General features: G+C 29.1%; 2 protein-coding genes across 3 annotated transcripts; one reads left to right on the top strand and one right to left on the bottom strand.

The window, feature by feature from the left end:
- Positions 1-437: 437 nt before the first annotated feature.
- LOC107166684 (splicing factor 3A subunit 1-like) lies at positions 438-5,234 on the bottom strand. 2 transcript variants are annotated; one of them, XM_015515451.2, is made up of 14 exons: positions 5,043-5,234; positions 4,716-4,802; positions 4,189-4,353; positions 3,953-4,121; positions 3,580-3,893; positions 3,224-3,519; positions 3,011-3,155; positions 2,759-2,941; positions 2,575-2,699; positions 1,702-2,008; positions 1,294-1,397; positions 1,109-1,216; positions 870-1,043; positions 438-795 (listed from the first exon to the last, which is right to left on the bottom strand). In XM_015515451.2, exons 2-14 carry the CDS (start codon positions 4,777-4,779, stop codon positions 694-696), a joined length of 2,256 nt encoding a protein of 751 aa, XP_015370937.1. In that variant the 5' UTR covers positions 4,780-4,802; positions 5,043-5,234; the 3' UTR covers positions 438-693. The 2 variants fall into 2 exon arrangements, with proteins under 2 accessions (XP_015370937.1, XP_015370936.1); XM_015515450.2 differs by having other exon boundaries at positions 5,048-5,234.
- A 202-nt stretch (positions 5,235-5,436) lies between these two features.
- On the top strand, positions 5,437-14,308 carry CSN3 (COP9 signalosome subunit 3). Its single transcript, XM_015515437.2, has 7 exons — positions 5,437-5,711; positions 5,874-6,134; positions 6,203-6,423; positions 13,072-13,421; positions 13,486-13,645; positions 13,702-13,815; positions 13,879-14,308. The coding sequence occupies exons 1-7, from the start codon at positions 5,642-5,644 to the stop codon at positions 14,020-14,022; spliced, it is 1,320 nt and encodes a 439-aa protein (XP_015370923.1). The 5' UTR covers positions 5,437-5,641; the 3' UTR covers positions 14,023-14,308.
- The last annotated feature ends 7 nt before the right edge of the window (positions 14,309-14,315 follow it).

Genomic DNA, 14,315 nt, shown 5'->3' with positions numbered 1-14,315 from the left:
ATTAACTTAAAACTGTATTGAAAATGACTATGTTTTCAGTAAAATACTATTTCTGTAACTACTTTACAAAAGTTTAATTTACAGTTATGGATACTCCAGTACTCGAAAAACAAATTTAATTAATTTACCTAGACAATTTTGATATATTGTGTAAAACCATAATATTACAAATTTTATATGATGTTTTGAATGTACCTATTAATATTACACAAGCAGTACATCTATTTTCTGCATTTTTTTAAATACATTCAAAAACATTTTAAATGTTGATAAACATAATTTTAGGTTGCTGCCCATTTTGCGTCTTTAATGCTGTGTATCAGGCTGAATGTGGACTTGTTCAAAGTAAATGTAATGACTACATTGGTTCATTTCAATCGGTAATAACCATTTCTATTCCTCATAATAATACTTTAGTAATAAGTCAAAAATACATATTAGTATGAAAGTAAAACTAATTTATTATTGCTACATTTAGATTTCCACTCGGATGGTCAAGTAGTACAATAATATTATAAAAAAGATCGTAACTGTAACTAGAATATAAAAAAACACATTTATAAACAGAACTAGTTTTACATTACGACATTATTGATATTTAATACATGTTTAATTTTATGCAATGAATTATTAATAAATGTAGTAATATGTAGTAAAATATATGATAAATAAAAAGATTTTAGATTTTTTCGTTTACTTTTTACGACCTCCACGTTCTTTCAATTGCAAATGAATGGTTGAACCAGGTCCTATGTTATAATAAGCTAATGTATTGGAATCCTTAAAGAACAATCCCTAGAAAAATAATTTAAAACAATTTAACTTATTAATTTTACACATAAATTTATATTTAAAATATGTTTACATACATCACATTGTAGTTTTTGTTTTCCTGGTGGCATTCCAGTTAATTCATGGATTTTTGTTTTAATCGTAGACACTGTTTCTTGAAGCGGTAATGTTATATTTAATATTTGTCCATTGAGGGCCCATTCTGGTTTGTCGGTGAGAACAGGTGTTCCAACATTAAACATGATAGGACCCTAAAACGTATAATTGGTTAGTAGATGATCTTAGAATTTCCAAAAAAGTATTTTGAACTATTTACATTAAACTTCATCATGAACTGTATTTCAGGTTCTAAGGAATCTTCAGTCTTCTGTTTCTTCATAAGCGGTTCATCTTCAGCAATTTCCATTACATGCTTCATTCCAGGCTAATTAAAAAGTTTCAATAGAATAATTAACAGAACCTTTTTTATTAATTAATGGTAAAACATTAATGTATACTTACTGGACCTTGAGGTAATGGTGGTTGCATCATTCCTCTAGCAGCTCCTAAAAATGGATTTGGTGGCATTTGGGGTTGCATTACCTGATAAGCTTGAGGTTGAGGAACTGAAAACATGTTAATACCAATAAATAACTAAGAACAAATATTATTTAAAGAAGATTTTATGCATCAAAAAAATAACATTTTAACCAAAATTTTGGTTGATACAAAACATATCACAATGGCAAACCATAAACTACATACGTGGGACAAAATACTCAATAACTAAGATGTAAAGGTAAAAATTAAGTTGAATAATTATTTAAGATGAAAAACGATAAAAAACTTGAGTAACAAATTGAATAGGTACATAAAGATTTTATTGTGAATTATAGACAGTCCTCTCGTCAAATTAAATTTTAAACTCACCCATCATCTGTTGTTGCTGAACCATCATCATTGGTTGCGATTGCATCATGTTAGGAGCATGTGGCTGCATCATTGCATTTTGCATGTTACTAGCCATTGACATTTGTACAGAAACGGCTTGAGAAGTAGGCGGATGAGAAATAGTGACTGTACCTGATACAGGTTTAGGACCAATTTTTTCTTTTTCGTCATCATGAATTAGACCTTTAACTTTATGAATTTGGTGAATTTGATCTTCTAGGGTGATATTAGCTCGTGCTGCACGAGTTGCAGCTTCTACACTAGAGGTGTGCCCATCCCATGTGGCCTACAAAAATTAAATAATTAATTTGTTTTTACAAAAGGCATACACAAATGATACAATCGTGTAATTAAAACAAAATGTCTAGTCACCCCGGTCAGTATTAAAACATTGCAAATCAATCAGATTATTGAAACAACACATCAGTTATTTGAAAAAAATTAGTGCCAAAGATGACTAAAAACTCTAGTTAATAGGTAAAAACCAATATCCTGTAATTGCAATGTACAGCACAAATGTTATGAAACTTATTGAACCAAACTGATGGATGATATTATTTTCAAAGTGGACAAGACTGGGCTTAATACTAGAGCCTTACCCAAACACATATGCACTCAAAAGTGACAGGGCCAAGAAAAAACTAAGAAGGAATCACAATTGTATGTGGTATGTTACTGTGCTAATATGAAAAGTATGGAAAAAATGATATAGATACATGTTTTATGCAACATTTTTTTTTTCATAGTAAATAAAATCAATAGTTAATTAGAATCAGCTGATTAATTGACACACTTCATCTAAGTCCAAATGATCCTAATAAGTGGCTTCTACTGTATTTCTAAATTTCATACCTTATCATCTTTTCTACTCTCTTCTTCACCAATTTTTTTACCAATGGCAGTTTCTTCAACACCAACACCAAATATATCAGTACGGCGTTCAGCCAACTGTTTCAAACTAGCCTCAATAGCAGCTCCTACACAGATAAAATGATAATGTTAAAAACAAATTATTTACTAATTTGGTCAAAAGTACCTGGAGCATACACAGATTCCTGATTCATTTTATCACTAATATGCTTATCTCGTTGTTCTACCCAACGGGGATCTAATAATCCAATTCTCATATGTTCTTGGACTTTGCTTGCCGGTATTTTTTCACCAGTAATTGGAGATATTAAATATTCTTCAGGAGGTGCTTTAACTGGTGCTCGCACAACTGTAGATATAAAGCCAAATAGAAGTACATCTAATATAATGATTTTATATAAGCTAAATTAAATCTTACTTTGTTTGGGATTGTATCCCTTTTTCACAATAACCTTTTCTGGAACAGCCGGCTGAGTCATTTGGCTTGAACGACTATCAGATTTCGAAACACCTGGTGGTAAATCTCCTTCATCATCACTAGACGATTCATCCATGTCTTGAACCTTTATTTTATTTAAATTAAATAGTAAAAAAATTGTTTTAGTATATAAATATAAATTTTAAATATTACCTGGTTGTTGTCTCTACTGGATTTTTCTTCGCCAGGTACTCTGAGTTCACTTTCTGGTGCATACATCCTACCATTAACTCTTTTTTCCATTTCATCGTCACTGTCTACCTGCATGTCGTCTTCTGCATCACTCATTTCAACAGCTTCTTCTCCATTATCAACACGTTCTTGCATCAATGTACGCACACCAACTTGATCTGGGGTAGTTGGTGGAGGGAAATTGCCAATTTCACCGTATTGAAAGTCAACAGTTTCAACGACAACAAAATCATGCCAATCAATCTGAGCATAGGCCACTGGAAAATAAATACATTTTATGAGATAATCAAAAGCTAGAGTATTTTAATAAAACTTACATCTTTCTTTTTCAATAAGCTGTTCTTCTTTTCTACGTAAAGCGTCTTGGTGTTTTTGCCATTCAGAACGATATTTGACATCATCTAAAATTTGTTGTCGATCATAACTTTCTTCCTTTAAACACTTCATAAGATCTTTAGGAGGCATCAAAACTTTAGTGTACTGTTCAAGAAGCTTTGTGAAATATTGAAATAGAGAATGTTGTGGACGTAAAAAGTCAAATTGAAAGTTACGTTGCTCCCTTGCCATCAAATTGGTTAAAAACTGTCTGCCATTACGAGCAACAAATAATGCTGTAAGCTTCACTATGTCTCTAAAATGTTAAAATATATTGGTTAATGTTTATTGGAAAAGTTAATTCATAATGCATACAAGTCAAGAGCTGATATTGATGGAGGATCAGCAATGAATTCAAATTCTTTTGGAGGATCTTTTGGTACAAATATTGCTTCCTGTACTTGTTTCAAGAGCTCTTGTTGTTTGAGTTGAGTAGCAGTTGACATGCTCTTTGTTTCTTTAGGTGGTAATGTTGGTTCTTGTGCTATAGCAAAATAAAAATAAATAACTTATGTAAGTACAACAACACAATAAATAAAATGAATACTTACCAGCTTTTTCCCTGAGGTCTTTGACTTTGTGTACATAGTATGCATGGTAAGGGTCGCCTTGGGTAAGAAAATTGAATTTAGGATTGCCCAATTCATTTTGACGAATGCGAGACTCAAATTCTGGTCCATTTCTTGCTACAAAACTTGCAGTTTTATCAACAATATCTTGATTTAGAGGTAGTTAAGAAACTATTTAATAAATTAAAAACATATTCTATGTATTATAGCCTAGTAATTATACATCTAAAATTGGTAATAAGATCTGATTTGAACCTTACTTCTGTGCAGCAACACTCAGATTGAATTCTATATCTAAAAACAAATCCTCTTATTTTTTTCAAATACGTTAAACAATAACAACTTAAATAAACAAGTAACTAAACTATTAACTATTGTATACTCGTATATTATCAAAATGGAATCTTTTGTATGTAATAAGTGTATTAGATACAACACTTATTTTGATGTAAGACAAAAAATTAAATCAAAATAAAATTAATAAATCAATGTTGTCATATAAAGGATACTCCTTACTTCTGGTGGTGGATAAATAATACCGATAGTAGGAACTTCTTCAACACCTTCAGGCATCTTGATAATAGGTTTACTGAAATCTGTGAGAAAAGTTAAAAATGTACGCAGTGATTATTTACACACCCAACATTCGGTACACTCAGATGTGAAATTACTAAGTAATAACTAATATTTTCACGTCCTCAATCCTCACTCCTCGTCTTGCTGGCTACAAATCTACGATATATTCTTTCCCATGCATTCTACCTATTGTTTGGTCATAATCGACATGACTAAATAAGCAAGCACAACAACTACATAATTTTCCAAAATGTTATTACCTTACGTGATAAGGGCTGTTGTGTTTTGTGTGCGGTTTACCATGAACTAAGAGACTTGAGATATACAAATTATTATTAATGGAGGACCATGAGATTCTAGTGATTCCACCAAGAATAAAAAGTAAAAACTGTTGACACAATGACACTTTACTGACTTATTGTTAAGTGTTAGTGCTTTTTTTACTGTTTATCAATTAATGCCGATCGCTATCTGCCTTTTCGCGTTATCTTCATCGTCGTCGATACCAACCAACCAATAATGCGGTATACTTGGTGCACATTTAATATTGTTAAATTTGTTTGTGGGACACACTGACAACTATGAAGTATCACGAATAAATAAATGGAAGTATGATATATATATTATTATATTATATATTATAATCATAATATTATCATGGGATATGAGATTGGAGACTCAAACTCTTAGTTTCTGTCGTTTCTGAGTTTCTGACAACATTGACTATACAGTATACATAATAATGTTATAAGCGCAATAGCGCATTACACATTTACGTTAAATTGTTCACGACGGACGTGAAATTAATAAATAACAATATTCATTACAATAAGTTTATAAACAACTATTTCGGAGAAATATGGACAGCGACATGGTGGTCCCTCTACTTGACCAATTCGTGCTGACCGTCAGAAATTTGGCCAACTCGGGTGAGTTACTATACTCTAAAAAATGTTTAAATACCTATGATTAATTGATAATAGTCGTATTTAATCATTTTCTTATTTAAGAACTCTTTAAAATCATATTAATTAATTAAATAGTAACTTAATAATATTTTGAATTTACATTTCTGCCTGATTATTTTACAGGTGATAATCGAGAACTTACCGAATATCTTTCCAAACAATCAGAAACACTACATAAATATGTTACTAATTTAGATAGCGTTCTTGAGGCACTTGATGTTCATGAGAATTCAATTACAGTACTTACTGTTTTGGGTGTTAAAGCTACTGCCCAAAAACCCCCTGATATACCAGGAGTTCAATATCATACAGCAATAGCAACACAAATTAATGACTTTGTAATTACTATCAGTGAAGATGAACTCAGAGTTTTGGCCGAACCATGTAAGTTTATTTATAATTTTAGTTTTGTATTATAGATTATTTTATCTAATTTTTATGTTGATTTATAGTGGCTAATGTGATGAAATCTATGTTGACTAACCTTGGTGATATGGAGAAACCTATGTCTGCTATTCCAATAATAAGGCGTGCTATATGTAAATTGCAGGAAAAACCATATCAATTAACTCAACTCCATTGTCTTTTATGTCAAGCCTGTTTAATGTCCAATAATCTTAAGCCTGCCCTAAGTCTTTTGGATCAAGATATATATGTATTGGGAACTGATGAGGTAAGTAATATAATCATTAGTTGTAGATACAACTTATTAGTCATTAATTACTCTACAAATAAGTAAATATTTTGCTAATAATGAATATCAACTATTATTTTTTTGATATACAATACGTCAATACACTATCTAAACATTACAAGTATAAATTAATATTCTGTTTAATTAAAAGATATTTAAATGACTACATTTTCCATAAATATTTATTTATTCAAACAAAATATAAAACCTACTAAGACAACAGACACACCAAACTTAAATTTAATTTTACCATTTTTTTTTTTTTCATGGACTGTGTATATATCTATAAACAGAAAGCAGTAAAGATGCCTAGTTACTTAATTCATTTGTTATTAATTTGAAATTTATATTTATTTACTAAAATATTTGAATAAGAGTAACTTTAGGCAGCTTCTGTACAGTGTATAGCAATTGATGTAGAACTCAGCAAATGCGGGCTCTTAAGAGTGTTAGGTACATTATTATTCCAAGAACTTTAGCTTTCATTTTACCACTATAAACACAGAAAAAATTGTTTGGCTATAGCTAATGGTTACAAAAAAAACTGATAATGAAATTTAATTTATCAATAGGAGTGTTATGACCAGGGTTAGGGACTTATAGCACTTAAAAGCACTATAATAAGTGCTAAAATATGCTACTATATACAAAGTTATCTACCACTTTTTCCACATTTTAATTTTTCCAATGTTCAATTTTTACCAATCGGAAAAAATAAACATTAGTCAAAGTGGTTTTTAGAAAAAATAAATAACTAAAAATAATACCTTTTTTATGTTATTTATGTAGCCATGTAGGTAGGAACTTTCAGCGCTAGGCCGAGGCCCTGAGGTGAGCACCTGCAAGGGGCTCAACATTTGATATTATAAAATTTGAATTTCAAAATATTTCAATTTATTAACCCTCCACAGGCAAGGCTATAAATTCCAACAGACCAGACAAGGGTGGTCACGGGTGACCAATGTAATTTTATATTAGAAATAATCAAACTTTTTTATAAATTCTCTTTATTTTTACTTATCATAATTAATACTAATATGCATACTAAAGTATAATCAATGGTAATATATATTTATAAAAAAAAAAAAAAAAAAAACAACTTGAATCTATAAGTGGTTGAGATGACCAAATAGTTTCTTGGTCTTTTCCCAAAAAAAAACTCACGATCTGTAAGCTGGAAGCTTACTGAGGTATAGCAGGTAAGCAAAAATATATCAGGCAAACGGTGGGCTTATCTATAAAAGGATATGGGATAATCCGGTGCATAGTATTTAATGTTATAATCTTGTTATTAATGTCTTATCTTAGTCCGGTCACCCGTGACCGGGCCTTGCCTGTAGAGGGTTAATATCTGTTATTAGATGCTAGTTGATTAATACCTACTGTGTTATAAATTTAATACTTGGACGCTACAGTGCTAGGTACACACATATTTGTTGTCTCCGTCTTACAAGTGCGTAGGTAACATACTAACATAGCAATAATTTACGCTAAGATCACGTTTAACTCAGGGACGTCATTTCAACTTTTTGAAATATATGTTAACTAGAAGACAGGCCAATATAATATAGACTAAAGTTATAATAAAAAAAAATTTTTCGCAACGCTCGACAATTTTATCCTCCATAAATCTAATGATGTAAAATATAAGTACACTCACAACTTTATTTCATTATCGAATTATTTTATATCATATTATAATAGTATTTTAATAATGTATTATTCAATGGTTTAATTTTAAGCATGTTGTGTTATTATCATGGCATATAGTGATCAGCCGCAGTCATTTATTTGTTCTACGTTGCTATAAATAGGTTAGAAACTCAACGTAACATAACTAACCTACTATATACCTACTTAATGACCAGAGATAATAGATGCCGATGTTTGAGATCAATCATACTAAAAAAAAGAATAATCTTTGTCCGGCGCAGAAAAATTATTGTCAGCCCAAAATGCATCTTGATAAATTTTAAGTATGCATTAGATAGAATATCTTGCAATACCCCAAATGAATGCAATACGCCCCTGGTTTAACTCCGTTAGTTTTAAAAGTTAGAGTAAATTGACCTATTATGAATCTTGATGGTAAGAACATTATCTGTGTTAGTATGTGGATTTTTTACGATAACTTTATTTTTAAGGGAGTTTGAAAATTTTTATACACGCATGACCATCACTTGCTACAAAATTGAACTCGTAAAAATCGTAAAATCGTAAAAAGCCCATATACAAACACATAATATAAATAAAATGTTCTAATTTTCTTAAAATCAAGTTTACGGAATTAAAATGTGATCTGCTGAGCGTAAATTTGTTAGGTTATGCATTTATAAGACGGAGAAAACAAATATGTGTGTAGCGTCCTCTTAAATTATTATAAATTAACCTCAGATTTATACGATTAAAATTAATTTTCATTCACGACGATCGACAACAATTATGAATTAGTACGTATGTTCTTCGCTAGTATCGAATGGCGATGGCAAATGATATTGTAAAGCAATATATTTTGTTTATAAATTATCACATATTAATATATTATAATGTGCTACTAATTGTTTAATTATCTAAATAAATATTGTTATAATTTGCCTTAAATTTGTGATTGTTACGGTTGTATCCTGAGTCTCCTGACACCTAGTAATAGTAGTAATACACCCCTACAATTAGAGTTGATACGTATCTTTGATACTGCCAATGTATGATACAATAATTGTATCTTGTATCATGAATCATGATACATTTTATACCAGTAAATTGTATAGTTGTATCTTTTTTTCCAAAAGATACAAGATACTTTTATTGTAAAAATGTGTACTGAATAGTGCCAAGACATTTCGATTTTTGTTATTAGATAATTTCGTCACGGATTGTATTTTTATGAAAAATTGTACAGATGCAATCGAGTTGAAATTAACGATACCGAAAAAATGTACCACACAACTTTATAACTTTTAAAGCTGTAAGATAATTTGAAAAACATTAAATTAAATTAAGGTGCCCGTATGTCTGTAGCCCATTATACGGTATACGTATCTACAGTTATACAGATAAGCACTAAAGCACTTAACTGAAATGTATACAAATTAAGATGTAATTTTTATGCAATCTATTAATTTTGGTGTATTTATATCTCAACAAAAACACTACGTCAACTCCGTGTAAAAAAACGCTAAATAAAAAAAAAAAAAATATATAAATGTAATAAAATGTGTGATATAAGGTGGAATCTAAGTAAATAGTTTAATGAATAAAATGTATGTATAAATAATTAATTCAAATTTAATAAAAATTGGTTATTTATATTAATTTATAATATGAATTATTTTAACTCAAATTGATCCAATTTTGGTTTACTTAGCCGGAAACAATTTATTTATTGTAATGGTGCTTTCATTATTTATTACATAAACTATTAGTACTTGGCTATACATTTTTTAGACTGAATCTTCCGGCCAAGTAAACCAAAATTGGATCAATTTGAGTTAAAATAATTCATATTATAAATTAATATAAATAACCAATTTTTATTAAATTTGAATTAATTATTTATACATACATTTTATTCATTAAACTATTTACTTAGATTCCACCTTATATCACACATTTTATTACATTTATATATTTTTTTTTTTTTTTATTTAGCGTTTTTTTACACGGAGTTGACGTAGTGTTTTTGTTGAGATATCATTAGTTTTTATTAGGGTCAAGATATTTTTTATTTTTTTTTCCCATTATTATGATGTAATGTCTTATTTATAATTTTTTTAAGATGTTTAAATATATCGTTCTGTACAAAAGTACATTTTGTTTCCTATACTTCAGCACCCATTTTAATACTCTATCTGCAGTACACCTACCTTGAACCAGAGGCATTTTTAATTTACCAATTGATCTATTGGTACATTTTTCAATATTTAATAAAATGGAAATAACTGTTTGGATTTTGGATTCTTTCTTTTTAGTGGTACTTCATGTACCGTGTTAATACTGCACTGTTTAATAGTAGTACTATTATAACTTTCAACTACGATTTTAGATTGAGTAGACTCCTGATATTTTTTTTCCTCATATCTCGCGCCTTTTGGAGTTAAGTTACCATTTTTAATGTAGACACAATTCGACACAAATATGAAGACAGTCAAAATAAAGTATTATAATAAAGACTGTTATAATAATTATTATTATTATAACGACTATATATTATTTAACAATAAAATGCTCAATGGAAAATGATAGATAGTCGATACGGTTAGGTTTGGTGATACCACGTGCATTGAATAATAATATTATGGAATCTCTATTATGGACACGAGACAATAACGCCGACAACAAGCTCGTACGCAGGACGCGAGACGAAAGAACGAAAATCGAAATTACGAAAACAGAATGCACCGATACCGATAACTGATAAGCGATTGTGGACCATGTTCGCGTGTTAGTGTGTTGTATGTGTCTAGCGGTGGGGGGAAGCAATAGTAGTGGGAGACACACGCCGCCGTCACAAGAATCCCCTCACTCGTCCCGTCAACATGACGCGTTTAAGACGGCAGCCGGCGGCGAAAGTAATATAAAATGATCACTTAAATATCCACAGTTTTTTGATCATAACTAAAATACTATTCAACCGATTCTATTTAAAATTATAAAAGCACGTAGCCTATGATTTTCTCGATCGATTGATATCTCATTCTAACTATTTGGTTCATTTATTAGACCTACAGCCTTTAATAAAGAATACCAAAATATTAACACGTATTAAATGGGAATGTTTAGGTTTCTGTAGATATACACGGTCGAGTGCTTCGCCTTCCTTTTTTTTTTACTTAGCTCGCGACACTACCGTGTCGCTGGATTATATACTGATGTATTACTGTATTAGTTATAAACATATAAATTTATAATGTGTACCTATTGACTTATTATATTATTTAATATAATTATGACTTTATAAGTATTTATGTATTGACAGTATAGTGAATTATGTATAGACATTTTAAGTTTAATAGTAAATAAAATTCAATTAGAAATATAAAAGTATCATGTATCTTAGTATCTTTGATACATGTATCATGTATCTTGTATCTTGATACACTAAATGCATGTTTCATGTATCATGTATCATGATACTTTTTTTGAGTATCTTGCCCACCCTGTACATATATATATATACAGGGTGATTCTTTTATCAAACAACACTCATTATTTCAAAAACTATTGATTTTTTTCAAATTTTTTTTTTTTCAAAATTTTAGAACCATCTTGTTCTAGAACTATATATTTTTTTAAATATATTCACCCTTATATTTATCAGGTTAACCATTATCCATTTTTGATTTTCAAATGACAACCTATACTTAAAATTTCATAAACTAAAAAGGCTATTTTTTCAATGAATTTTCACGTTTAAATTTTCATTTTTCGTTAATCCGTTTACAAGATATAGCCTCCCAAAGTTGGGTGGTTTTGGGTGGTGTTTGTGTGTTATAGGTGTATGTTAGGTGTTAGGTGGTATTTACACACAAACACCATATAAGTGTTGTTTGATAAAAGAATCACCCTGTATATATATATATATATATATATATATATATATCTTAGTTCGTGCTTTCTATGTATTACACCATCACACATTTTTTCTAAAAACCACTACAGCCAATATTTATTTTTTCCAATTGGTAAAAACTAAACATTCGAAAATCTAGTTATTAAGAAAATTTGAACATTGGAAAAATTAATTTCGGGAAAAAATGGTATACTCCCCCATTTTTAGACGAGGTTTATCAGTATTTATGATGGGTTAACATTGATAATAATCATAAAAATAAGTTTATTGGCCTTTCAAATATTTTTGATGCTTGAATATAGAACACATATTAATATTTTATAAAGATTAAAAAAAAAAAAAACAAGATCATTTTATAAATATAATTTTATGTACGAGGCGTGTCCAGAAAGTAAGTTCCGTTGGGCAATAAAAACATGTAAATGTGTAAATTTTATTATAAATTTTATTTGAATATAAAATACATGTATTACTCTATTTTTCAACATAGTTACCACCATTATTTAAGCACTTATCATATCGAGGTACTAGTTTTTGTATCCCTTCATCATAGAAAGATGACGCCTGTGATTGTAACCATGCGCTAATAGCCTTTTTCACCTCATCATCTTCGTTGAAGTTCTGGCCACCCATAAATGATTTCATGTGTAAAAAAAGATGAAAATCACTGGGTGCCAAATCTGGACTGTAGGGCGGATGATTAAATTGTTCCCATGCAAAAATAAAAATAGAAAACGGAACTTACTTTCTGGATATACCTCGTATTATGGATCAAATTTATAAATGTATAATACACCAACAATTTTTGTTATCAAATCTGAACTCTGATTTATGGTATTAAATTAAATCTTGAAATTTCAAATTAATAGTAATTTTTTGACTATAATAATTAACCGGAAAAAACAATCCCATATACGTAGTGTATTAATAATCATTTAAGTATTAAATCTCCTTGTTCAGTTATATTTGAAGCATAATATAAACTTAAGTCTTAATTTCATTTCATTTTTATTTGTCCTATGAAATTTAAATAATTTTATAATTAATTTTGTTTTCAGCCTGGAGTGACTTTTGATCCAAAATTTTTTTTAAGTTACTACTATTTGGGTGGTGTGATCTACACTGCAATGAAGAATTATTCAAGGGCAATTACATTCTTTGAAATTGCTCTTACAACTTTACTTCCTATGCTGTCTCAAATTATGATAGAATCATATAAGAAATTTGTTTTGGTCTCAATTATACATTTAGGAACCGTACCTGCACTTCCAAAGTTATCACCAGCCCTCATTGAAAGAGTGCTCAAACCTGTGTGTCAAGCTTATTTGGATATAATACCAGCATATCAAAGTGGTGATCCTGAAGAATTACAAAGGACAATCCACAAGTACCATGATGTTTATCTAAGGTTTGTTTGTTTAGTTTTTTTTAATTGTACATTTTACTTGAATTTTTTTTGTTAATTAATATAGAGATAATAATAGAGGATTAGTAAAACAAGTTGTAAAAGCATTGCACAGGAAGAATATACTTAAATTGACAAATACTTTTTTGAATATGTCAATTTCTGATTTAGCACAAAGAATCAATCTTCCTAACATAGTAGAAGCAGAAGAACATTTAATGGCCATGGTATTTAAAACAAACAAAAAATTTTTATAAAATATTAATAATATTTACAATTTTAGATTGAATCTGGTGAAATTTATGGCAAGATTAATCGTAAAGAAGGTACAATTATGTTTAATGATCCACCCAAGAAATATGAAGATCCAAGTGTTCTAAAAAAAATTCTAGATGAAGTATTAATATATCTATAATTTATTATATATACCTAGTATATTTTTAAAATCATAATTTTTCAGGTAACTAATAAGATATCATTTAGCAGTACAGTACGAATGATGGATGAAGCTATTTTAATAAATCCAATGTTTGTTAAAAAAACTAGTAGTGAAGATGATGGACTTTCTTTAGGACAAAGTTCATCCAAAAGTTATCAAGCATGATCTAAGGCTCAACAATATTTTTATACTGTAGATTTATCGATTTGGACATATTTATGAAAAAATGAAAATTATTATAATATTTCTATTGTCATTTAAATATTCATCAATCTAATCATGTTCATTTACAAATGTTACGATAATTACAAAAAAAATCTCATCAAAAACAGTTTAATGTTAAATTATTATCATTCCATATAAATAAGTACATAATATTACTCATAAAGTAAATTTTAATAATTTATTGTATGTTGGAACAAAAATATATATTAAAACATTTACATAAGTACACTGAA

Source organism: Diuraphis noxia, unplaced genomic scaffold (assembly GCF_037042655.1).
Source record: "Diuraphis noxia isolate RWA-SAM2 unplaced genomic scaffold, SU_Dnox_SAM2 contig0002, whole genome shotgun sequence".
NCBI lineage: Eukaryota > Metazoa > Arthropoda > Insecta > Hemiptera > Aphididae > Diuraphis > Diuraphis noxia.
This window is presented reverse-complemented; position numbering and strand designations above follow the sequence as displayed.